This window comes from Triticum dicoccoides, chromosome 6B (assembly GCF_002162155.2).
Source record: "Triticum dicoccoides isolate Atlit2015 ecotype Zavitan chromosome 6B, WEW_v2.0, whole genome shotgun sequence".
NCBI lineage: Eukaryota > Viridiplantae > Streptophyta > Magnoliopsida > Poales > Poaceae > Triticum > Triticum dicoccoides.
Genome location: NC_041391.1, coordinates 47,516,719 through 47,542,243, shown reverse-complemented (window position 1 = coordinate 47,542,243; position 25,525 = coordinate 47,516,719). Strand labels below are relative to the sequence as shown.

General features: G+C 47.6%; 1 protein-coding gene across 1 annotated transcript; it reads right to left on the bottom strand.

The window, feature by feature from the left end:
• Positions 1-20,103: 20,103 nt before the first annotated feature.
• Positions 20,104-24,581, bottom strand: LOC119320692. Its single transcript, XM_037594668.1, has 5 exons — positions 24,127-24,581; positions 21,324-21,480; positions 21,208-21,246; positions 20,952-21,126; positions 20,104-20,171 (listed from the first exon to the last, which is right to left on the bottom strand). The coding sequence occupies exons 1-5, from the start codon at positions 24,579-24,581 to the stop codon at positions 20,104-20,106; spliced, it is 894 nt and encodes a 297-aa protein (XP_037450565.1).
• Between the last annotated feature and the right edge of the window lie 944 nt (positions 24,582-25,525).

Below are 25,525 nucleotides of genomic sequence, written 5' to 3'. Positions count from 1 at the left end.
TTATTTTCATGTGTTAAATGCACATGAGCTAGCATGTTAAATTGTGCCATCTTGTTCACCTTGAAATCTCAAGCTAACGACAAAACGTTGGCTATGCTGAGCAGTTTCTACATCACTCAATGTTTCAAACTAGCGCGAGTTACCAGCGAGCTAGAAAAATCATGATGTCTGCATTTCTATTTCAGTTGTTTTGCCTCCACAAGTCTTCACTCTTTCTACATGATTTGATTATATCATCGTTCAGAACCCACATGGAAAACAGAAACTATTGTGTTAAGAACTTCTCTTTATCATCAAGTGAAGCACACATATAACTCATAATCATAATCCATTTTTTCTTATACATGTCCGCTAATTACAAGAAGTGTATACAGTCCCAAGACTTAATGAACATGCCCAAAATGATCATCTACTAGTGTTTTGGCATCCTAAGGGTAGACAATCCCTTGTGATATAGTGTAGAGGCCGCTCCACACATGAATAGTTCTTGCTTCCTAACCTGGGACCCCGGATCCTCTTCATCCCCTCACTGCCCTAGTCTGATGGAATCCACCGGCACCGGTGGTGCCACTCTCTACCACCCATACACCCTATCTTCAAGTTCCGATCAATGGCTATCCGTTCTCATGTCATCACCGTACCCTTGCAGATCGCGTGTCAACCCATCTTTCACTATCAATTGCTGGTGTTTGGCCTCGCCATGGTGTGATGTTTTTGCCACCTCCTGCCCCTAGTCATCCTCGTTGTCCCGTTGCCGGATTTGATGGTTTTGCTTCCCTCGCTCGTTACCTGTCCTACGCTGGAGCCTTAGTTTTTGTGGTGTTTTGTCATAAGCTTTGGATGTTTCTCGTCTGTATCCGGCTTGCTTGCCGTTCGATTTGATGCCCCATCACCCACTGGTCGTCCTAGGTCATGTCAAGTATTGCAGTGTGCCTACTGTACTCCTGTACCTGAAAGCATCATCCTCATTCAGTGCTTGACCAGACTCCTGTGTGAGCTTCTCGTGTGTACATATCGGTGTTGGAACTGGTCTGCAATTAGGCATGTTGGAGCGTTCCAGAAGATCAAGAGCATACATCTGCTGAACAAGCTTGATTCCCCTGGAATTGCTGACCACTTCAACACCCAAAAAATAATTCTGGGGAGCAAGATCCTTACAGGAAAAACTAGCAGATAACTGATGGAGCAGGCGTTCAACCATAGCTGTAGAGAAGCCAATAATTACCATGTCGTCAACATACACCAGCATGTAAAGAGTGACACCGTCTGCATGGAAAATGAACAGCGAGGTGTCTGCAGTGGATGGCAGAAAACCAAGCTGCCGAACAGGATCGTGAAGCCGAGCATACCAGACACGCGGGGACTGCTTGAGGCCATATACAAAGCTTTTTTCAGTTTGTAGACATAATATGGACGGCTCGGATCCTGGAAGCTCGGTGGCTGTTGCATGTATGCCTCTTCCTGAAGGATTCCTCGCAAAAAGGCTTTGCTAATGTCCATTGCCGAAGTTGCCAGCCATGACCCGGGTGCAGAATGGACAAGACAACACGTGCCAGAGGAGCTCGTCGGGCAGGTCACCAAAGCGATCCTCCCAGCTCACTGCGGCCTTCTTGGGCATTCTATAAATATGAGAAAACATGGAACCCGGTTACCCAAGTTTAACAACAACAGCAAGTCCAGGAATCCGTCGACCTTCCCTGCCCCCTTCAGAGGAAAAATGAAGAAGAATGCGGCGTTGCCTCACCTTGATAACAAGCAGGAATAGGAATATTGGCTGTCACTATCCTCTGGTCAGCAATCAACTATGTCGTGGACGGGCAGAAGCTCGAGCCGTGGCAGAGCGCTTATGTGAACTCCGGCGAGCCGTCGAATCCATTAGAATCGCAAAAATCATTGAAATACAGCACGGAATCGTGAAAAAAGCTGGAAACAAACGGACTGATCTAACTGGGCTAGTTTGGGCATTTCCTTGCCAATTTCCACCACTCTACAGGTCTATTGGCAGTTTGCACGCATGGAGGATGGCGCTGGTGCACGCCTTCAACTGGGAGGTGGCGGGGTGGACATGGAGGAGTTCGGGCTTGCACTGCAGCGTGGGGCTTTCTAGTGGGGCTTTCTCAAATCCAAGAGAAATCATCGTCTCATCAAGTTTGATGTTCCATGCCCGAGAGCCTTGCTATAGTCCGTACAAGACTTTGTGTAGCTTCAGTACCTTGTGTTCCTCTCCCTCTTTGATGAATCCCGATGGCTGATTCACATACACATCTCCTTCTAACTCACAATTCAAAAACGCGGATTTTACATCCATTTGATGTATCTTCCATGATTCCTGAACCGCGAGAGTAATGAGTAGTTCCACCGATTTCATCTTTGCAACGGGAACGAACACTTCTTCGAAGTCCACACCTTCCTCTTGCACGTCCTCAAAATCCACCGGCTCCTTGGCGCTTTGACACCGTCGCCCACTCCTTTTCACCTCTTCCGGGTCAATCGTCCGAAGAAATTTCTCCGGATGTATGTCGAACACCGGGCGTAGCATTATGGCTGTAGGCGATGATGTTTATTCCTTTTCCTCCAATGCCTTCGGAGGCGACGTTGCTTGTGCGGCTCCTTGTACCTTCAGGAGCGACACATCACCTCTTGCTTTGCATATTGCTTTTGGCGAAACAAGCAAACATGGTTCCATTGTATCCTCTGACTTTGAATACGCCAGTGCCATGCATGAAGCCGCTCGCTCAGCTTCACGTGCTGGCTCATACCCTCCTGCTGGGCTGCTATCACGGCCCGTTCCTGGGCTGCATCTTGCCCCGCTTGCTAGGTTGCAGCAACTGCTGCCTTTGGACTTCCCTGGTTGTCCGTTGGCTGAGCCATGGAGTGCCACGCCTTGGCCACCAACTCCATGTGTTTGTACCATAGCTGCACCTGTACTTGATGCACCAGCCCCAACAGTCACGACACCCATGTCTGCGTTTTCTCTTGCAACATGTGTCTCTGTCTTTGCACAAGTAATAGCATCAACTTTCGTTTCTTCGTGGACTTCCGACGCCACGTGCGCCTTTATTTTTTCTGGACGCATCGTACGAAGACTGCTTCTCCATGGCCAAGCACACGCGGCAATTGTTGCGTCCGCTCCAGCGAAGTTAGCACTTATGCCCGTAACATCGACGTAAGTTTTGGAATCACCGCCCGCGTCCGTAGCATCGACACGAGTTTCCGAACCACGATCTTGAGAGCGAACTTTTTCTTCACGGAGCGCGACAATTTCTTTAGCCGACACTTGAAGAATTGGATCCTCGTTGTCCACGAGTTCACACATCAACATCATGTCACTTTCATCTCCTTGCTGGGCCATCAGCGCCCTCTTCTTCGGGGAATTCTTACACTCCTACTTGAAGTGTCCGAGCAGATTACAGTTGTGACAACGGATCTTCCTCTTGTCGAACTTTTTCTTCTTTGGCTTCTCCGATTGTTCGTCATTCTCCTTTGCGGGATGGTACTTTCCGCCGCTACCAGACGCCTTTTCGAAATTGTTATCTTTGGAAACCATTACCTGCCACTGAGCACGTGTTAGCATCAGGTACTCATCCTGTTTTGCATCACCGTAACCCAGCTTCATCCGCTCGTTATGGGCCTTGAAGAGACCAACCAGATCATCCAAAGTGAGAGTCTTGAGATCAACACACTGCTCGATCGCTGACACAATCGGCATGTAGCGCGGTGGAGCGACACGTAGGCAACGCCGGACCACGGAGATGTCCTCTAACTTCTCTCCGAGACCGCGAATCCCGTTCACCATGGATGCAACCCTTGCGGCGAAGGCGTCCACCGTCTCGTCTCCTCCCATCCTCAGATTCTCGTAACTCTTCAGCAAAGTTTGCAAGTTCGCCTCGCGCACACGCGAGTAACCTAGATGCAACGTCTTGAGCGTGTCCCATGCCTCCTTCGCTGATGTCTTCGAGATAAGATGCTGTTGCACGTCCACCGACATCACCGAGCAGATGACCGTGATAGCCTGGCGATCATTCCGATACAAGGCACCACCCTTTAGGTACTCCTCACCGCCGGGGTCGACGGCTTCCCAGAGCTCATTGGCCTCGAGTGCTAACTCCATCATGGTCGCCCACACCACGAAGTTCCCACGGTTGAATCGTGGATACTCCGATCTCACCGGAGCAACAATTACTTTAGCCACACAGGAGTACTCCGCCAGTTGCTTGGTCTTCTCGTCGTCCGACATGATCTCCCGTTACTAGAAGATCAACCTTGCTCTGATACCAATTGTTGGTCCAGACCCGACACCGAGTACTCTCCGGCGACGACGATACGACCTACGACGAACGACGATGACAGACGAAGCACGCTGACGAACTTGGTTCCTGCCCCAAGTTGGCCTGGCCCGGCTAGATACTTTACGCCGAGATGCGCTCCGAAGCTGGCTTCCAACACGCGTGTACAAAGCTAGTATCAAGCTGCCTGTACTTGTACTAGTAACAGCAGAAGCTAGCTATACGATTAGCTAATTGATCTAGACGGAAACAACACGCGAAAACGATTTGGATAGCCACATGCACGTATCGTGCGTGATCCTTTCTTTATTGCTTCGATGCTCACGATACAACGCGTACAGGGGTACATGAGTATTTACATTAGCTAGCTAACCTGCCAACTAATCTAGTCCTACTCGATGAGGGATGGGAAACCTACACGGACATATGCATCTATACGTGCATCAGTCGGACACAAACAGAGATGTCGTGTTTAATCCTAACAATCACCCCTTTAAACACGACGTCGTCAAGTCACAACTCGACGCCGACCCAAGCCTTGGTTAGGATGTCCGCCAGCTGATCATCCGTGCAACCGTAGTTGACCTTCGTCATCCCTTGTTTCACGCAATCCTTTATGTAAAGATACATCGTATCAATGTGCCTGCTTCTGTCATGCCGCATTGGATCCTCGCATAGAAAAACATAGACTCACTGTCAACGTTGAGCACCACTTGTTCTGGATCTTGATCCATAAGATCACTGTGTAGCCGTCCTAGCCACACACCTTGACACTCTGCTTCACTTGAAGTCAATGTCACCACTTTATGCTCTCGTGATAACTAGCTTGCTATGCTTCCTCCAAGAAAATATGTCACGTCCGAGGTACTCTTACGGTCGTCAACAATCCCTTCCTTGTCACTACCACTATACCCAAGTAGTTTCACCATCTCCTTCTTGCTCTCAAGACGAGGCTCTATTGAAGTGACAATGTGATTGCAATCTTTCACGCCACTGCTTTCAAGTACCTTCCTTGCATATGCCTCCTGGCAGAGTGTGATCCCCTCCGGCTTTTGATGTTCCTCCAACCCGAGGTAGTAATTCAAAATGCCAAGATCATCCGTCTTGAAAAGCTCCTTCATTTGTAGCTTAAACTTTGCAATCACCTCTTCATCTGCTCCAATTATCAACAGGTCGTCGACATAGATGCCAACTAGTAGACGATCCCTTCCTTCACCTCTCTTGTACATCACATGCTCTAGTGGGGCTTTCTCAAATCCAAGAGAAATCATTGTCTCATCAAGTTTGATGTTCCATGCCCGAGAGCCTTGATGTAGTCCGTACAAGACTTTGTGTAGCTTCAGTACCTTGTGTTGCTCTCCCTCTTTGATGAATCCCGGTGGCTGATTCACATACACATCTCCTTCTAACTCTCCATTCAAAAACGCGGATTTTACATCCATTTGATGTATCTTCCATGATTCCTGAACCGCGAGAGCAATGAGTAGTTCCACCGATTTCATCTTTGCAACGGGAACGAACACTTCTTCGAAGTCCACACCTTCCTCTTGCACGTCATCAAAATCCGCCGGTTCCTTGCCGCTTAGACACCGTCGCCCACTCCTTTTCACCTTTTTCGGGTCAATCGTCCGAAGAAATTTCTCCGGATGTATGTCGAACACCGGGCGTAGCATTATGGCTATAGGTGATGATGTTTATTCCTTTTCCTCCAATGCCTTCGGAGGCGACATTGCTTGCGTGGCTCCTTGTACCTTCAGGAGCGACACATCACCTTTTGCTTTGCATATTGCTTTTGGCAAAACAAGCAAACACGGTTCCATTGTATCCTCTGACTTTGAATACGCCGGTGCCATGCATGAAGCCGCTCGCTCAGTTCACGTGTTGGCTCATGCCCTCCTGCTGGGCTGCTATCACGGCCCGTTCCTGGGCTGCATCTTGCCCCGCTTGCTAGGTTGCAGCAACTGCTGCCTTTGGACTTCCCTGGTTGTCTGTTGGCTGAGCCATGGAGTGCCACGCCTTGGTCACCAACTCCATGTGTTTGTACCATAGCTGCACCTGTACTTGATGCACCAGCCCCAACAGTCACGACACCCATGTCTGCGTTTTCTCTTGCAACATGTGTCTCTGTCTTTGCACAAGTAATAGCATCAACTTATGTTTCTTCGTGGACTTCCGACGCCACGTACGCCTTTATTTTTTCTGGACGCATCGTACGAAGACTGCTTCTACATGGCCAAGCACATGCGGCAATTGCTGCGTCCGCTCCAGCGAAGTTAGCACTTATGCCCGTAACATCGACGTAAGTTTCGGAATTACCGCCCGCGTCCATAGCATCGACATGAGTTTCCGAACCACGATCTCGAGAGCGAACTTTTTCTTCACGGAGCGCGACAATTTCTTTAGCCGACACTTGAAGAATTGGATCCTCGTTGTCCACGAGTTCACACATCAACATCATGTCACTTTCATCTCCTTGCTGGGCCATCAGCGCCCTCTTCTTCGGGGAATTCTTACACTCCTACTTGAAGTGTCCGAGCAGATTACAGTTGTGACAACGGATCTTCCTCTTGTCGAACTTTTTCTTCTTTGGCTTCTCCGATTGTTCGTCATTCTCCTTTGCGGGATGGTACTTTCCGCCGCTACCAGACGCCTTTTCGAAATTGTTATCTTTGGAAACCATTACCTGCCACTGAGCACGTGTTAGCATCAGGTACTCATCCTGTTTTGCATCACCGTAACCCAGCTTCATCCGCTCGTTATGGGCCTTGAAGAGACCAACCAGATCATCCAAAGTGAGAGTCTTGAGATCAACACACTGCTCGATCGCTGACACAATCGGCATGTAGCGCGGTGGAGCGACACGTAGGCAACGCCGGACCACGGAGATGTCCTCTAACTTCTCTCCGAGACCGCGAATCCCGTTCACCATGGATGCAACCCTTGCGGCGAAGGCGTCCACCGTCTCGTCTCCTCCCATCCTCAGATTCTCGTAACTCTTCAGCAAAGTTTGCAAGTTCGCCTCGCGCACACGCGAGTAACCTAGATGCAACGTCTTGAGCGTGTCCCATGCCTCCTTCGCTGATGTCTTCGAGATAAGATGCTGTTGCACGTCCACCGACATCACCGAGCAGATGACCGTGATAGCCTGGCGATCATTCCGATACAAGGCACCACCCTTTAGGTACTCCTCACCGCCGGGGTCGACGGCTTCCCAGAGCTCATTGGCCTCGAGTGCTAACTCCATCATGGTCGCCCACACCACGAAGTTCCCACGGTTGAATCGTGGATACTCCGATCTCACCGGAGCAACAATTACTTTAGCCACACAGGAGTACTCCGCCAGTTGCTTGGTCTTCTCGTCGTCCGACATGATCTCCCGTTACTAGAAGATCAACCTTGCTCTGATACCAATTGTTGGTCCAGACCCGACACCGAGTACTCTCCGGCGACGACGATACGACCTACGACGAACGACGATGACAGACGAAGCACGCTGACGAACTTGGTTCCTGCCCCAAGTTGGCCTGGCCCGGCTAGATACTTTACGCCGAGATGCGCTCCGAAGCTGGCTTCCAACACGCGTGTACAAAGCTAGTATCAAGCTGCCTGTACTTGTACTAGTAACAGCAGAAGCTAGCTATACGATTAGCTAATTGATCTAGACGGAAACAACACGCGAAAACGATTTGGATAGCCACATGCACGTATCGTGCGTGATCCTTTCTTTATTGCTTCGATGCTCACGATACAACGCGTACAGGGGTACATGAGTATTTACATTAGCTAGCTAACCTGCCAACTAATCTAGTCCTACTCGATGAGGGATGGGAAACCTACACGGACATATGCATCTATACGTGCATCAGTCGGACACAAACAGAGATGTCGTGTTTAATCCTAACAATCACCCCTTTAAACACGACGTCGTCAAGTCACAACTCGACGCCGACCCAAGCCTTGGTTAGGATGTCCGCCAGCTGATCATCCGTGCAACCGTAGTTGACCTTCGTCATCCCTTGTTTCACGCAATCCTTTATGTAAAGATACATCGTATCAATGTGCCTGCTTCTGTCATGCCGCATTGGATCCTCGCATAGAAAAACATAGACTCACTGTCAACGTTGAGCACCACTTGTTCTGGATCTTGATCCATAAGATCACTGTGTAGCCGTCCTAGCCACACACCTTGACACTCTGCTTCACTTGAAGTCAATGTCACCACTTTATGCTCTCGTGATAACTAGCTTGCTATGCTTCCTCCAAGAAAATATGTCACGTCCGAGGTACTCTTACGGTCGTCAACAATCCCTTCCTTGTCACTACCACTATACCCAAGTAGTTTCACCATCTCCTTCTTGCTCTCAAGACGAGGCTCTATTGAAGTGACAATGTGATTGCAATCTTTCACGCCACTGCTTTCAAGTACCTTCCTTGCATATGCCTCCTGGCAGAGTGTGATCCCCTCCGGCTTTTGATGTTCCTCCAACCCGAGGTAGTAATTCAAAATGCCAAGATCATCCGTCTTGAAAAGCTCCTTCATTTGTAGCTTAAACTTTGCAATCACCTCTTCATCTGCTCCAATTATCAACAGGTCGTCGACATAGATGCCAACTAGTAGACGATCCCTTCCTTCACCTCTCTTGTACATCACATGCTCTAGTGGGGCTTTCTCAAATCCAAGAGAAATCATTGTCTCATCAAGTTTGATGTTCCATGCCCGAGAGCCTTGATGTAGTCCGTACAAGACTTTGTGTAGCTTCAGTACCTTGTGTTGCTCTCCCTCTTTGATGAATCCCGGTGGCTGATTCACATACACATCTCCTTCTAACTCTCCATTCAAAAACGCGGATTTTACATCCATTTGATGTATCTTCCATGATTCCTGAACCGCGAGAGCAATGAGTAGTTCCACCGATTTCATCTTTGCAACGGGAACGAACACTTCTTCGAAGTCCACACCTTCCTCTTGCACGTCATCAAAATCCGCCGGTTCCTTGCCGCTTAGACACCGTCGCCCACTCCTTTTCACCTTTTTCGGGTCAATCGTCCGAAGAAATTTCTCCGGATGTATGTCGAACACCGGGCGTAGCATTATGGCTATAGGTGATGATGTTTATTCCTTTTCCTCCAATGCCTTCGGAGGCGACATTGCTTGCGTGGCTCCTTGTACCTTCAGGAGCGACACATCACCTTTTGCTTTGCATATTGCTTTTGGCAAAACAAGCAAACACGGTTCCATTGTATCCTCTGACTTTGAATACGCCGGTGCCATGCATGAAGCCGCTCGCTCAGTTCACGTGTTGGCTCATGCCCTCCTGCTGGGCTGCTATCACGGCCCGTTCCTGGGCTGCATCTTGCCCCGCTTGCTAGGTTGCAGCAACTGCTGCCTTTGGACTTCCCTGGTTGTCTGTTGGCTGAGCCATGGAGTGCCACGCCTTGGTCACCAACTCCATGTGTTTGTACCATAGCTGCACCTGTACTTGATGCACCAGCCCCAACAGTCACGACACCCATGTCTGCGTTTTCTCTTGCAACATGTGTCTCTGTCTTTGCACAAGTAATAGCATCAACTTATGTTTCTTCGTGGACTTCCGACGCCACGTACGCCTTTATTTTTTCTGGACGCATCGTACGAAGACTGCTTCTCCATGGCCAAGCACATGCGGCAATTGCTGCGTCCGCTCCAGCGAAGTTAGCACTTATGCCCGTAACATCGACGTAAGTTTCGGAATTACCGCCCGCGTCCATAGCATCGACATGAGTTTCCGAACCACGATCTCGAGAGCGAACTTTTTCTTCACGGAGCGCGACAATTTCTTTAGCCGACACTTGAAGAATTGGATCCTCGTTGTCCACGAGTTCACACATCAACATCATGTCACTTTCATCTCCTTGCTGGGCCATCAGCGCCCTCTCCTTCGGGGAATTCTTACACTCCTACTTGAAGTGTCCGAGCAGATTACAGTTGTGACAACGGATCTTCCTCTTGTCGAACTTTTTCTTCTTTGGCTTCTCCGACTGTTCGTCAGTGTCCTTTGCCGGACGATACTTTCCGCCGCTACCAGACGCCTTTTCGAAATTGTTATCTTTGGAAACCATTGCCTGCCACTGAGCACGTGTTAGCATTAGGTACTCATCCTGTTTTGCATCACCGTAACTCAGCTTCATCCGCTCGTTATGGGCCTTGAAGCGACCAACCAGATCATCCAAAGTGAAAGTCTTGAGATCAACACACTGCTCGATCGCTGACACAATCAGCATGTAGCGCGGTGGAGCGGCGCGTAGGAAACGCCGGACCACGGAGATGTCCTCTAACTTCTATCCGAGACCGCGAATCCCATTCACCATGGAAGCAACCCTTGCTGTGAAGGCGTCCACCGTCTCGTCTTCTCCCATCCTCAGATTCTCGTAACTCTTCAGCAAAGTTTGCAAGTTCGCTTCGCGCACACGCGAGTAACCTAGATGCAACGTCTTGAGCGTGTCCCATGCCTCCTTCGCTGATGTCTTCGAGATAAGATGCTGTTGCACGTCCACCGGCATCACCGAGCAAATGACCGTGATAGCCTGGCGATCCTTCCGATACAAGGCACCACCCTTTAGGTACTCCTGACCGCCGGGGTCGACGGCTTCCCAGAGCTCATTGGCCTCGAGCGCTCACTCCATCATGGTCGCGCACACCATGAAGTTCCCACGGTCGAATCGTGGATACTCCGATCTCACCGGAGCTGCAATTACTTTAGCCACACCGGAGTACTCCGCCAGTTGCTTGGTCTTCTCGTCGTCCGACATGATCTCCCGTTACTAGAAGATCAACCTTGCTCTGATACCAATTGTTGGTCCAGACCCGACACCGAGTACTCTCCGGCGACGACGATACGACCTACGACGAACGACGATGACAGACGAAGCACGCTGACGAACTTGGTTCCTGCCCCAAGTCGGCCTGGCCCGGCGAGATACTTTACGCCGAGATGCGCTCCGAAGCTGGCTTCCAACACGCGTGTACAAAGCTAGTATCAAGCTGCCTGTACTTGTACTAGTAACAGCAGAAGCTAGCTATACGATTAGCTAATTGATCTAGACGGAAACAACACGCGAAAACGATTTGGATAGCCACACGCACGTATCGTGCGTGATCCTTTCTTTATTGCTGCGATGCTCACGATACAACGTGTACAGGGGTGACTACTCGGTGAAGGATAGGAAACCTACACGGACATATGCATCTATACGTGCATCAGTCGGACACAAACAGAGATGTCGTGTTTAATCCTAACAATGACCCCACCCTGCTGCTAATGTTATAACTATGTACACGAATGCTAGCTCATTACTTGTCCACTTGACTCCTTAAACCAGGTTCATGTCCAACACCTCATCCAAAAGTATAGCCCAATACCCCAACGGTTGCTGCTAAAATAATTGAAGTACACTCTTGGAGCAAGAAAGAACTCATGGTCTCAAACAGGGCATACCAGTGAGATTTCCATCGCCAATTACCGAAACATAGCAGTGTTCTGACCAAAAACGACATAACAAGTAAAGCAAGCTGAAAACACAGCAGGTTTGGACGAGTCGCACTCGCATCAAACAACTAAGAAGAAGTTCCAGTACTCAAGGCGAACAGATGGAAAGAGATAAACTGAAGGCAAGGCGCCAACACAGGGCCACCATTACAAACTTATTCAGAGAAACACAGCAGGCTTTAGGCCAACATCATGTCCGGGCACACATCCGAGGTGCCACCGGTACCGTACACAGCCCATGCTTCTAGAAACTGGAATCTGCAAAAAAGAGAAGTCGACAGTAAAGAATAAGTTTGGCTCAACATGTCCTCTCTTTTTTTGCGAGAAAATTTCCGATCTATTCATCTTCAATCATGGCAGTACAATGAATACCAGAAATAATAGAAATCACATCCAGATCCGTAGACCACCTAGCGACAACTACCAGCACTGAAGCGAGCCGAAGGCGCGCCGCCGTCATCGCCTCTCCATCACCGGAGTCGGGCACAACTTGTTGTAGTAGACAGTCGGGAAGTCGTCGTGCTAAGGCCCCGTAGGACCAGTGCACCAAAACAGCAACCGCCGCAGATGAAGAATAACGTAGATCAGAAAAATCCAATTCGAAGACACACGAACGTAGACGAACAACGACGAGATCCGAGCAAATCCACCAAAGATAGATCCGCCGGAGGCACACCTTCACACGCCCACCAACGATACTAGACGCATCGCCGGAACGGGGGCTAGGCGGGGAGACCTTTATTCCATCTTCAGGGAGCCGCCGCCGTCTCGTCTTCCTGAGCAGGACACAAACCCTAGCAAAACTGAAAGAAACGGTTAAAAACGGAGCCCTCTCGCCGACCCTTGCCGAGATCCACTGCGCCCCCATGGCCCTAAGGCCATCGGAGAGGAGGCGGACCTGCGGCGGCGGCGGCGGGAGGCAAAAACCCTAGCTTTTTGTGGAGGAGAAGGAGGAGGCGGCGGCTACATTCGCCTCAACATGTCCTCAGTTGATATAGATGGGAGAACAAATTGCTTGGCCAGCAGTTCGATGTAGATGAACTATCATGCAGCTTGACCAAATTTCTTTTGTTTGAAATTAAAGTGGCATTGACCGAATTTCTTTGTTAACATAGAATTGTGAGAGCAAGATATATATGACTATCAGACACCTTAAGATATATATGACTATCAGACACTTTATCAATTAAGACTATGTTATCAGATCATTGATATGACAACCATTTGTATATAGATAAAAATATCATACCGTGGTAATGAAGAAAAGCATATACAAATGCTGCATATAAGCTTACCGTTGTATATAGATAAAAATATCATACCGTGGTAATATCATACCGTGGATATTACAAGAGAAACTGTGGTTGGCAAATAACACCAAGGGTAAAAAAAAAGGTAGTAAGTGCAAGCTTACCATTGTAGGTTCAGCTATCAACTCCAAATTGACAGCATTGGACAAACCATTGAGAAGCAAACCCCCCTCTACAGGATAAACATGACAGATACATGAATGATCATCACAACCCCTCAGGTTCTGCTCACAGTAATCATGACACTGAACGCCAAGTCCAATATAGGCTGTCACTAGAAATGGCATATCCTCAAGGAAAGGAGTCGCACCACCAAAATCAACAATTTGTAGTGAAATAAGATCTGGGGCAAAAATCCGAATATGAAAATCCTCAGGGAGCACACAGAGGTTGGTGATGCAGGGACGCTTCAGTGATTTGGATGATATCTTCCTTGCATCAATGCTGCATGTTTCCATCCGTAGCTCCTCTAAGACCGGGCAGCCCGAGAAATTCAGTGCAGAGCATTTAGCCTGTTTAAGGTGTAAGATATTCAGCTGATGGGAGATGAGAGGCATATCAAGTGCTAGTGGGTCGTCCTTTTTTTTAGAATGAAGGCTCAAGGGGAGCCCGACTTTGAATTAACAAAGCCATCGACCGGCCAGGATTACACGAGGGCACCAAGTAAGAGCGACCGAAAGATACAAGGGAGCTGACAGAGCAGTTTACAACACAACGCACACTACTGCACACATAGAAATACACATGAAAAACCTGCAAGTAATGTCGAAGCCCGCTGCACATCGGCACCAAGAGCAAGGGAGCAGAGTAGCGTCAAGGATCAGCCAAAGGCCTGCAAGTACTGCGCGCAGCCGGATCGTGGGATTGGGATCACGAAACCTGTCTTCCAACGCCGAAGAAGACCCCAATCCTCTCGCCTAGGCTCGAAGGCGCCGCACCGTCGGGTCGTTGGGCGCTCACCCGAGAGCAAGAGCAGGTGCCGGTCGAAACCCAGAGCAGGCCTACTCACAGTCCTCACCATGCCGGAGGCACACCACTAGCTGCGCTGCCACCTGCCCGGGGCCACTGAGAGCAGAAGGAAAACCACTGGGAGGATTGTCGAAGAAACAAGCTGCAAAGACCCAAGCGCAAAGCTTGGGAAGCCTCTGCTTGGACTCGCAGCCGACGAGCGCTCTCCTACCTCGGCACCACTCACCCGGAGAACCAGACAAACCCAAGGCGGCGCCTCCAAGGAGGGAACGACGTGCAGGACGCCGCCACCGCCCAACCCGAGACAAGTTTTGGGCTTTCACCCGGGATCTGGGACGGGGATGGATACGGGAGACCTCAACGGTGCCTCGAAGGAGAAAAGGCGACGCGCGCACGCACCCTCACCGCCGTGGTCGGAGATCCGACCAAGGGTTTCCCCCTGACTCGAGATATGCCACCGGCTCCCCGCCAGCACCGGAACTGGCAGCGAACGCTGCAGATCGGACACAGCCGGAGGGGGAGAGTGAGCAGAGGAGGAGAAGCAGCTCGACCTTCAGATCTGGAGCGGAAAGGCCGCGCCACGACCACCACCCGCCGGATCCGCGCCGCCCGAGCAGCCGAGGACGCCGGCCGTCACATCCCGCGCACGCCGCCTGTCGCAGAGGCTGCGCCGCCTCGCCGTCCGGGGCCGCCGCCCCGGTGTCCGGGGTCCTTCGCGCAGAGACGAAGCGACGAGAGGCCTCGCCGCCACCTTCATCGGTGGCCGCCGGGGCTTGCCAGGCGTCCCTCAGGTGGCGGCGAGGGGAGGAGATGTAGGATGGGGTGGCGGAGGCGGGGGGAAACCCTAGTCGCCCCCGGGTCGCCCGCTGGGGACGACACGGGAGCCGGGGGGGGGGTTCATTTAGTGGGTCGTCCTCAAAGTCATTAGCTCTGAGCAGGAGCTCCTGAACATGGCACTGTAGAGCGTACTTGATCAACAGTTCAGTGTGGGTGTCTAGCGAGTCTGACATGATCCGGAGAACCATCAAAGTCAGTCGTGATCCGGAGAATCATCAGAGTCGTCCCTCGATTCGCCGTTCGCCATTACTATCGTGACCATCTCCCGAAAACGTTTCCGGTTGATCCGGGGAACACCAGAAGACCCGCTGCCACGAACGTGAGTCCTGTACTGTACGGGAGTTTTGGGTGCGTGGGCCTGACAGTAGATTATTAGAAGTAAATCCATGCAAAAAAAAGATTATTAGAAGTAAATTTCAGGTCTCCCTATCTTTTCTTTCCATATAAAACAAATTATACAACTTATGTCCATCGACATGATTACACAAAAAAATTAAAAGAAGAAAACAAAAAATAGATTATACAATTTGTTTGTTCTCTTATGAGCTTCTGTTCAAATTTTGGTTGGACAAAGATGTTTCTTTGTAAACGCCAGGTAACGTACGGACAAAATGTACACACTCAGCCACTCACACAACTCTAGTGAGGACTCTGTAGAAAAAACAAGAACTCTACTCTGTATAGTGAGGACCAAAGTTCCTCAATATTGATGATGTTATCCATGGTGCCTCGCTATCGACAAAAACAACGTCTTGCACAAGGAAATAATTCTTTTAGAAGAGACACAAGGCGTCAAAGCTACAGCTTGATCTTTGATGATTTGGGCATAGGGTTTGATACCTGATAACACCTATCATCCTAGCAACCCAACAAATGGTTCGTACTCTAGTTTGACAAAGAACTTTTTATTCATACCAACTCACTTGGATACTGAAGAATATAAAAGGTTTTCCCCTCTAGCGTAAAACATTAGGGTTTCGCTTTCCTCCGGCGGCGGCACCGTCGTGAGTGTCGATGTCTGTCCTCCCCTCCAAAGACTCGGGCTGATCTGGGTGAGTCTTGTGTTCCTTCCCGTCCTTGGTGTAGCAAGGATTATGGGGAAGTATATCATATGCGCCTTGATCACATCTTGGGGATCTTCTGGTTAAAACTGGTTGGCTCTCTCTAAGGATGATTTGGAGCTGGCTTTTGTGAACTACCACCTGGAGTTGGTGGATGAGTGGGGGATCTGAACATCTTATCAATACAAACTTCCATTGGGTGATTAACGCCATTGGTGACTTGCAGGACAAAGGGCTTGACTAGCCGTACATCTGCATGAAAGAAGTGTTACGATTATGAGTTATATGTGTGCTTCTGTTGATGATATTGAGAAGATCCTAATAATACAAAAAAATGTTTGTTGTTTTCCTTGTGGATTCGGAATGATGATATAGTGAAATCATGTTGAAACAGTGAAGTCTTCGGGAGACAAAGTGGTTGAAATAGAAATGGGGACGTTTTAGGTTTGCTCGTACACCAGTAACACGCGCTAGTTTGAACAAGAGAGTGATGTAGAAATTGCTCATCGTAGCCAACTTTTTGGCGTTAGCTCAAGCTTTCAAGGCGAACTGGCTGGTGCGCACAATTTAACATGCCTATCGTAGCTCATGGGCATTGAACACATGAAAATAAACAAGTGCTCACCGTCTTTAATTGCATTAATATAATTTTTTCCCTTATATATAACACCCTAGCTTTGCGAGAGTAGATATCACGCTACATCGTTTCACTTTGCTCCCCCTTGTTGGATAGCACCTAGCTTTGTAACTCATGTAGGGGCAGTCACGTAAACAACACAGAAATTGCAAGAGAAGAACTAAAGAGTTGAAAAGAACATTTGGGAGTAGGAGGTGTTGGGTTTAACCACGATTATGTGGTGTCCTTGTCCGGTACGGGCTTGGAGTCAATCACCGAGTAGGTATTGTATAGGCTAGCTTAGCTAATATAAATACCTAGATACCCCTTGTAATCAACTTGTACCAATATCAGATCAATACAAAGTAATCAAACGGGAGCGACACGCTCCCGTGGCCATAATATCGCGTGCGTATTCATGTGTCTTCGCGAGTTGTGCTAGTTACGATCGAAGACGCCGGCGGCTGGTTCTTTCGTTTGTGCGTGTGCTAGTGACCTAGCTACGTACGTGAGGAATCCGTCCACCAGCTAGTCTGCCTGCTTGCTCCTTTGTGTACGTACGCATCATCGGACAGAATCAATTGTCTAGCTAGTGTCGCTAGCGGCTGCTGCGTACGAGGTCGTCTCGACAGAAAGTACTCGTCGAATCGGGCCTGTAGCCAACAATTGGTATTCAGAGCTTGGTTTGTCGGTCGTGATCTTCGGAAAGCACTCGAAGGATCATGTCGGACACAGGCAAGGAGATCGTGACAGCGGCAGCGGGAGCACCGATGCCGATGGTGGGGGGATCGCAATTCCCCCGTCTGGATCGGGAGGACTACGCACTATGGGCGATGAACATGGAGGTCGCGATGGAAGGGGCTGAGTTCTGGGAAGCCGTTGAACCCGGCGGCGCCGCGCGAAGGGCGCGGCAAAGTACCGGATTGATCGTCAGGCATTAACGGTGATCTACTCCGCCATGCCGAAGGATGTGCTACAACACCTCGTCGGAAAGACATCGGCGAAGGAGGCATGGGAGACCATCAAGATCCTGCACCAGGGTCATGACCGTGTCAAGGAAGCACATCTCCAGTCCCTGATGAGAAGCTACGAGTGCCTAAAGATGGATGAAAGTGAGACGGTCGATCAGTTTGCCTCCCGTCTCAAGACCCTCGTCAACGGCATACGCAGCTATGGTTCAACCCTAGAAGAAGTTGCGATCGTCCGACGATTTTTGCGCGCCGCGCCGGCACGCTACATTCAGATCGTCACGTCGATCGAGCAATGTCTCGACTTGAAGAGTCTCACGGTCGAGGATCTCATCGGAAGGTTCAAGGCCCACGACGAGAGAATTCGTCTCAGTTTCGGCGACGCGGAGGCGAGTGAGCACCTGATGTTGACAAAGGCGCAATTTACCGCCCTGTTGAAAGAAAAGCAAGGCGGATCCACGAGCAGCGGCAAGAAGAAGGGGAAAGGGAAGCAGCGCTCGGCGAGAAAGAACTTCGCCGACTCAGACGATGAGGATGCGCCTGCACCACCGAGGAGGAAGTTTGACATCAGAAAATTGAGATGTCATAAGTGTGGTCTCCTCGGTCACTTCAAGGCTAACTGCGAGGAAGCACTGAAGCAACGGGCACTCATGGCCGAGGAAGGAGACGATGGGGATATGATGCTGATGTGCGAGCTAGTGGACAAAGAATATCCAGATGATCTTGGTCAGCTAGACACATGTCCGGTGAGTCCATCCACGCCAGTAAACCCAGGCGATGTCGTGGCGCCAGAAGACCATGACACAAAGCGTGATGGTGTGGTCATGCCAGTAAAACCAGGCGAATTCATGGCGCCAGAAGACCATGATGCAAGGCGTGACGGCGTGGTCATGCTAGCAACAGGCGAAGACGTGGCGCCAGAAGACCACGGCATAATGCATGACGATGTGATCACGCTTAAAGCAGGCGAAGACGTGGCGCCAGAAGTCCACGACACCTTGTGTGACGTTGTGGTCATGCAGGAAAACAACGAAGACGTGTCGCCAGAACAACTGAAAACTTCGGCGACGGGCAGTGATACTCCAGACGAAGGAGCGGAGCCGGACTCGCCGGATAAACCAGCGGCCGAGAAGCCTAAAGGCGAGCAGCAGGACGCACCAGGCAGCGCTGGAAGCGCTCGACCTGGTGGCTGCGTGAGCGGCCAGGAAGTTGGGCGCAGCCTACCACAAAGCTCCCAACGTGGGAGCCAATCCAGTAGGCCACAAGAGCCAGAGACTCCAGCCATTGACCAACGTCCAGCAAGCCACGTGTCAGGAAGTCTAGAAGGGCATGCACGTGAAGGTACTCCAGATTTCATGGATGTTTTATCTGGTGAACGTGCAATCAGCTCGGGAGTGCCCCAGTCGCAAACTTTGGCAAGTTCAGAAGCAGAAGTATCTTCTCCAATAGCACAGGAACAACGCGTCTTGGACATCTCTTCAGAAGAAGCGCTTCGAATAAATTCGGTGAAGATGAAGAGTAAAGAGCAATTATGTTTGCACATCGAGGAACCAGAAAATTTTGAAGATGCAAGGACAGAAGAGTGTTGGCGTCGTGCTATGGATGAAGAGTTGGGATCGATCCGAGACAACAAAGTGTGGGAGCTCGTGGATGTTCCCAACGGACATAATGTCGTAGAGCTTCAATGGATGTACAAAGTCAAGAAGAATGCCGAAGGGAGCTTGGTCACTACACCACGGACATCAATAGGAGGCACTTTAAAATGCCTCGAAAGGGCCATATAATGCCAGCCTAGAGAATAGAAGGCATTTTTAAAATATGCTAGAGATGGTCACGAAGGGAAAGGTCTTTCAAGGCACCTTTTCATAACGCCTCAAAAGATCAACACAGAGGGATTTTTAAAAATGCCAGCAGACTCAATGTGAGGCATTTTTCAATAATGCCTCAAAAGAAACACAAAGGCATTTTTTAAAATGCCAGCAAGCTCAATTTGAGGCATCTTTAGGAATGCCTCCAAAGACTATTTCTAGCATTTCTTATACTGCCTCTAAAAATTTTGTGTGGCATAACTCATACTGCCTTCTAAACATTTTTGTGGCATTTCTTAAGATCGCCTCGAAAACCATTTTGTGGCGTCTTTCGACTTGCCTCCAAAATGTTTCTGAGGCACATAAGAATGCCAGAAATTTTACACAGGCATATAAGAATATGAATTAAAAACACTCTTGCGGCAAGCTCACTAATTTGCAACCACTGTACAAACACATATATACAATAGTAGAACAAGATTGAGAGGCTTGCATGGACTAGAAATACTATCGTGCAAGCGAATAATATAAAGCATTAGAACATCACAAATTCGAAAACGACATCAAAGTATCAATCATCAACACAGGGCCAACAATGTAACACAAGTACACTGCCTACTGTTGTGATAACAATGTAACACAAAGGTACACTGGCTACTGTTGTAAAAACAATGTAAAGAGCGTTTTAGCTTGATGCAATCAATTAGAAGTACAGAAACCAATCAGCTGTGTGTCACCTTCAACTTCGACTTTCGGATGGCATCTACAAGAGCAAAGACTGTTCTTAGCACTGTAACAGGGTTAAAGAGACAGGCATGTAAAATGATGTAAATAATAAAACTTAAACATATTTTTGTTTGCGCCATTAAACTTAATCTATCATTCAAACAGCAACAGCATGCACGAGTAGGTAAAAAACAGCACTGTTAAATGTAAAATGGGTAAATTATAAAGATCATTAAGGGGTGACAGGTATTGCTTTAAATCTGGACCATTGGTCATTGCCTCCTTGGATTGAATCACTGAATAGATGATCAACTTGGTACTAGCAAAAAAAGGATAAACTGAAGCCTATGCATGTTGTTCCATCTGATCCTACTTGCGCGTGAACCATATGACTAGATTTGTCATTTTGGAGAAGCACCACTGCCCATTAGAATGTCCAGGTTCCACACGACACTAAGACACCGAGCACTATTTTTAAGAACTGAAACATGGAGCCATCAATTCAAGGTGCAACCACTGTACAGACTTTACACATGTACAATACCTACTGTTGTTGAATATTGTACAGCAATGAAACATATCTTCACAAATTCAGAAATGACCAAAGCTACTATCACAACTTAAATGAGCATCTTAGATCACAATATTGTACTGTCAAGGATTGCAGGAGGATAGTAGATGAGCTGATTACTAAGTTCAGGTTAGGAAATTATATATCCACAGAAAATCTTGATGCAAGAGCAATAGGAAAAGGCATGTACAACTCACCTGACCATCTTTCATGTTTCCCTGCCTGAATTCCTAAGTATGTTGTTTCCGGTTGTAGCAGAGATTGCTTGAGTACCTTTTTTCATTCTTATTGTCTCAGAAACTTTCTTTCTCTTCAGTATATTCCTCACTGCACCTTCTGAAGTACTGCAATTAGTCTGATGGTTGGTCACCTGAGTTCCAGTAGTTGTTTCGTTGGGATCCACATTCTCGCTATTGTTGAAAGACATCTGACTACAAACACTAGAAACCTACAGTTGGGTAAAAACAAAAATCATGTATAGTTATACATAATATGAGCACAAAACAACAACTATGAGCTATGATAGTACCTTAGAGTGCAGCACGGTAGTACGGCCTGTTTGCATAATCTGCATAAAAAAGAGTTCAGAATAGTTGCATATACAAGAACAGGGCGATTGAGTTAGCAAAGTGTCATGTATCATACATTTTTGCGTGGCCATGGAATACACCTAGCTTGGGCATTTCCTATCTTGTTTATTTTCCCTTGTGCACGAGGCAGCTCAGTTGTTTCTTTGAGCACGACATTGACAAGAACTTCAACACAATCAGCTAGTGGTTGGCCATCAGTAGCTTTAGCTTTTCTATCAGTTTTCTGAATGGTTCCCATTGCCACCACACTTGCACTGTTTGGCGACGTATGTTTGTCGAAGATGCAAATATATATGTTAGATTGCGTTGACATACCTGGACAGAACCCCACAACTTTTCTTTCTCTAACTTTGGTACTTTGCTCCAGTTTTGAGCAGCTAAGGACATTTCTTTTCCTTTCACTAGGGTTCCAATAAAATTTGTCAGCTTGCAAGTCTTCAAACCACATGGCTGACCAAATCTGTTGAACTTCAAATTGATCTTGTTATCAACATCATGTTCTTTCCAGAAGCGACTCATGTGAGTAGGTCCTCTTCTAGTCTTCTCTACATCTTCTGGTATGTGAACAGATAGGAACTACCATTAGGCCCATGCAAAACAAGCACATGTAAATTCTTTTATGCCCTCAGAACTAACCATGTGTTTTCTCCTGTTCTTGTCGAACTTCCTCTTCTTCTTCATGTTCATCTTCTTGTCCAGACTCACCTTCTTCATCTTCCGATTCAGTTTCATCACCATGTTCAGCGCCATCTTCTCCATCTTCTGATTCAGTTTCCTCACCACTTCCCTCATGGCTCCTTAAGTCAACATCTTCTTCAGCTCTGGAATTCTTCAAAATCAATACAAGAAAACAAGATGAGAAATAAAAAACAAGTGTTCAAAGTTATCCATGTTGAGCTCCTCAAGACCATCAGAAGTAATAAAAACAAGAGCTCACCAAGTATTTTAAGAGCTTACCATAATGAAGTGTTTTAATTTATCCCTGTTTGAAGCTTCTGTTTTCATTTGTTTCATAACATTGATGCATTCCATTTGTGGTAGATTAACTTCTCTGACTTTATATTTCAGCTCATTCAGTCTTCGTTCATGGTCAGACACATGGGACTGATTGAATGCATCAGATCTTGATCCCGAAGTCATCATATTTCCTGGCATGTACAATTTGAAACTCGTTTAGAAAAGACAGTATCAAAACTAAGATAGAAACAATCAATGACACTTGAATTTTTTTCCAAAAACAATCAATAGCTCTCACCTAATCCTAACCTAATGTTCTTCAGGCCCATCAATTCTAGCCCCCATATCAAAGAAGTCTCTTGTAGGTGGATGAACCACAGCGTACCAATCCTTCTCTATAGAATCTTGTACATAATATACTTGGGTGGCTTGAGTTGCAAGGATAAATGGCTCATCAAATATGTCGCTGCCACTGCTTAGCAAATGGTTAAAATTCACCTCTGTTATTCCATATGGGTCCTTTCAAACCCCAGCATCAGGGTGAACACTGTCGACCCAATCACACTTGAATTAAACCACGCTGCCTTTGTTTGAATAATTCAGCTCAACTATTTCAGTGATTCGGCCATAATAAACAACATCTCCGAAAGCTGGATTCTTATCTTTAGCACTTGAGAAACTAGATGTCTTTGCAATCATAGATACTCCATCACATTGCGCTTCTTTTCCGTCACCATATCCCCTTGTGTGGAAAGTGCATCCATTTATAGAGTAAGCATTGTACTTTCTCACCATCCGATATGGCTTTTGTGCTAAGACTTTAACTTCTTCAGGGATCTTAACATTATTGGAAATCAATGATTGAACCTAGAGACATAACATAGTCAATGCAATATCACCACATGAAGCGCTTCAAGAATTTTAGCGTGAGATCATAGCACTTACATGGTCAGCAAACCAAGTGTGGAAACTATTGTGATGGTCACGTTCTACATCACGTATTCTTTTGCGTTGACCCGCTGATAGAATATCATGATGTTGTCTACATGCACATGAGAGAGGGTTACTACTAGTTCAGAGAGTATGGAGAGTGTGGAACAAGTGGTGAGAAACTTACTGGACATATGGAGCAATGTGGGGGTAATTGACCAACACATATCTTTGAGCATGGATCCATGACGTGTAGTCTAGTTCTTCAACACAAGGACCAAATAAAGGACGACCGACTATTCTCAAGTATGGTTGATGGTTTGTCGAGTCATTGGGGCCAATACAATCATTGTGTCGTCTTGTTTGAGTGAATATGGTTGGACAACCATGCAAATATCTTGAGAAAAATGTAAGAGTATCATCCAAAACATATCCCTCTGCTATTGATCCTTCTGGGTGACTTAGCGTATGGACCATACTCTTTAGCTTGCCCAAAAACCTCATCATTCTCATCTACCTGATTACGGTGTCGCTTCCTGCTGCTCTTCTGCTGCAGTTTCCCATACGTAGTTTTCATGTCCTTTGTCAATACTGAAATGTCATGTGATGAAAGGGGAACGGGAGGCTCTCGATGTTCCTCAAAACCATCAAATGACTCAGCATCAAATCGAAACTCGTGATTAGGTTCCAAGAATCTGCGATGTCCCATATAGCATTTCTTGTGTCCATTCTTTAACCAAAGAGAGCATGTCTCTGATAGACAATGGGAGCAAACTGCTATATTTTCTCCAGACAAAGATCCACGCCCAGGCCAATCACTTATTGTCCATAGTAGTGCGGCACGTAAGAGAAACTTCTTAGATCGAGAGGCATCATAAGTCCAGACTCCATCATTCCAAAGCTCATCAAAGCAGACATTGCTCATTCCCCTCATATTCTTGATATGAAGCAACCTCACCAAAAATTGCAACTTCGAGAATCTTTTGCAACCTGGGTACAACTCTTGGTGTCCATCATTAACTAATCTATAGTATGCCTCAGCATCATCGTCGAAATCATCTTCAGACTCTTGCTCCTCTCCTAAAGTACGAGTATCGTACATCCCAAATCCTTCTAGTAGCATCTCATCCATCTCATCACTATCACCATATTCTTCAAACTGTGAACTAGGACCAGTAGTTGCTTCGGAGGGCCGCATACTTTCTCCATGGTGAATCCATGTGGTATATCCGGACATGAATCCGTCGCAAATCAAATGATCATAGACTTCATGCTCACCTAACCAACGAGAGTTTACACATATCTTGCAAGGGCAGAGAATCCTACTATTTTTTGCTGACTCACGAAAAGCAAATTGTATGAAGTTGATAGTTCCTTCAGAATACTCAGCGGAAGACCTTGCTGCTCGCATCCAACTCTTATCCATTCTCAACTGAAGAGACCAAAGTTCTACGACACGTTAAAGCAGAGACCACATAAAATTCTACAATAAATATTTGAATGCATCAAAGAGAAATTTCTAAAAGCAATATCAGTTTACTATTAGCGGGAATCAAAGGGATGTTCAATATAGAAGACCTCACGTGTAGCAAGAAAATAGTTTAGCTGAAACCTGATGCAACAAGATTAGAAGTAACACAGTAGGGATGTTCTATATAGAAACGCCAAATGCACCTGCAGTTTGATTATCAGTCTATCTATATAGCTTACTCCTTGTGTGAAGTTTTCTAACATGAACAGAAGGCCACCATGCACACAAGGCAACAACAAACAAGCTCCAATTTCAACAGGACAAGTTGCCACACTCCTAGTATAATTACAAGAAGAACATGACACACAGTACAAGTTGATCCTAGATGTCATCACATAATGATTCTTCATCCATAAGTCTAGCACCAACAAAAACTGGAAGAAAAATGAACTACAAAAATGAAGAGACATTACCTCGAACACCTTGTGTGCAGCAGGGCGTCGAATCAACAGCAATCAGACATGGGCTTGTCTGGGTGGGTTGGGGGTGGGGGGATCAGCGCTGATGCCTTCGTGACCTGGACCACTTGCTCTTCCTCCTCCTCTCCGAGCCTGGAGCTCCCCTTCTGTCGTGGTTCTAAGTCTGACAGTAGAGTGGGGGGTAGGTATGGAGAGGCAAGGTCCTAGCTATGGAGAGGTCGTAAACACAAGCGATGTACGAGTTCAGGCCCTTCTCGGAAGAAGTAAAAGCCCTACGTCTCGGAGCCCTGAGGCGGTCGAGTGGATTATATGTATATGTGTTACAAGAGTCGGAACCCCTCTGCCTGTGGAGGGGGGTGGCTTATATAGAGTGCGCCAGGACCCCTGCCAGCCCACGTAACGGAGGGTTTAAAGTATATT